Source organism: Mustela lutreola, chromosome 2, assembly GCF_030435805.1.
Source record: "Mustela lutreola isolate mMusLut2 chromosome 2, mMusLut2.pri, whole genome shotgun sequence".
Taxonomy (NCBI): domain Eukaryota; kingdom Metazoa; phylum Chordata; class Mammalia; order Carnivora; family Mustelidae; genus Mustela; species Mustela lutreola.
This window is the reverse complement of record NC_081291.1, coordinates 211,064,051-211,065,297: the sequence shown is the minus strand read 5'-3', so window position 1 is coordinate 211,065,297 and position 1,247 is coordinate 211,064,051. Positions and strand designations below refer to the sequence as shown.

The following is a 1,247-nucleotide window of genomic DNA, read 5'->3' as shown; positions in this document are numbered from 1 at the left end:
TGTTAGCTTGGGTGGCATGTTGGGACTCATATTTGAGAAACTCTGCCCTGATGAATCAGCTTTGGGGCTAACATGAAAGCCATTTTGAAGATTCGGAATGGACTGGCTTCTTTGTTAATAGGATGTCATCTTCATATGTTACTAAACAAAGTGCTAATGAGATGTTATTCTTCAAATTAGCTTAAGCAATGAGGTGGAAAGGAGTCTTGAGAAGAAGCCAACACCCAGTTTTCTGAGTATATAATCTCACCAAAAAAGAATCTTCAGACCTGGCACCCTGGGTCCTTAAGACCAACTTCAATCAAGGGTTTAAACAGTATGCTTCAGAGCCAAGGCCACTCGCTCAGGAGCTCCTACAATGTCCCACCACTCTCTGCCATCGTACATGGGTCTAAGCTTATAGACTTTGAAGATGGACTTTTTTTACCCAGCAGCTGCCATGGCAGGACCTGGCTCTTGGACAACTTTCAAGAAACCTGCAGTGAGACGACCAGCTGCAAAGTGCCCAACCATAAACAGGAACTGTGCGCAGAACCGAGCTGTGCGCAAAGTGCTGGCCTCCCCAGAGTTGTCCAAACAACTTGCTCTAATTCCAGGGCCTTTGAAAAGACAATGTGCCAATCAGGACATTCCTCAGCAGTGTCGGAGTGTGTGTCTCAGCCTTGCCAGTCAGGAAGCAGCCAGCAAGTGGGTTCTGTAGTCCAGAGCTGCCAGCCTGTGAGCTCTGTGGCAAAGAGTTGTCCACCTAAGACATGTGTGTCTAAGAGTTGTCAGTCTCTGGAATGTGAACCTGGCCCAGGTCAGTCTCAGAGCTCTGAATCCAGTTCGTGTAGGCCTCCGGTTTATGTGGCACCAGGGTCACAACTCCTGGAATCTTCTCAAACTTATGAGCCAACTTGCTGTGTTACTGGTGGTTTGCAACTGCCCCGTAAGTGAAGAATGGGTGGAATGTGTGGATAGGAGATAACAAATTCTAACTGAGATAAATTGATTTCTTATGATATCTAGAAACTTTTATTTCTCTAAATACATATTATTGTGCATGGGTTTGTGAGTGAATGGACATGTCTTCTGTCTTCAAAGAAAATAATTTCTGTTTTTTTGCTCTTTGGGGCATTTCTGGTAGTAAGCTGGAATTGGAAAGCATGTTAAATATTTTAGGTCACTAGGAGACTATATGTTATAGAGAACTGGGAGTTGCAACCAGGAACTAACATGAGTGTTTAAGTCAACATGACACTTTGGTC

General features: G+C 44.3%; 1 protein-coding gene across 1 annotated transcript; it reads left to right on the top strand.

Moving 5' to 3' along the window:
- The first annotated feature begins 318 nt into the window (after nucleotides 1-318).
- Nucleotides 319-936, top strand: LOC131825686 (keratin-associated protein 27-1). The gene has a single exon (XM_059165092.1). The coding sequence runs from the start codon at nucleotides 319-321 to the stop codon at nucleotides 934-936; it is 618 nt and encodes a 205-aa protein (XP_059021075.1).
- Nucleotides 937-1,247: the final 311 nt, after the last annotated feature.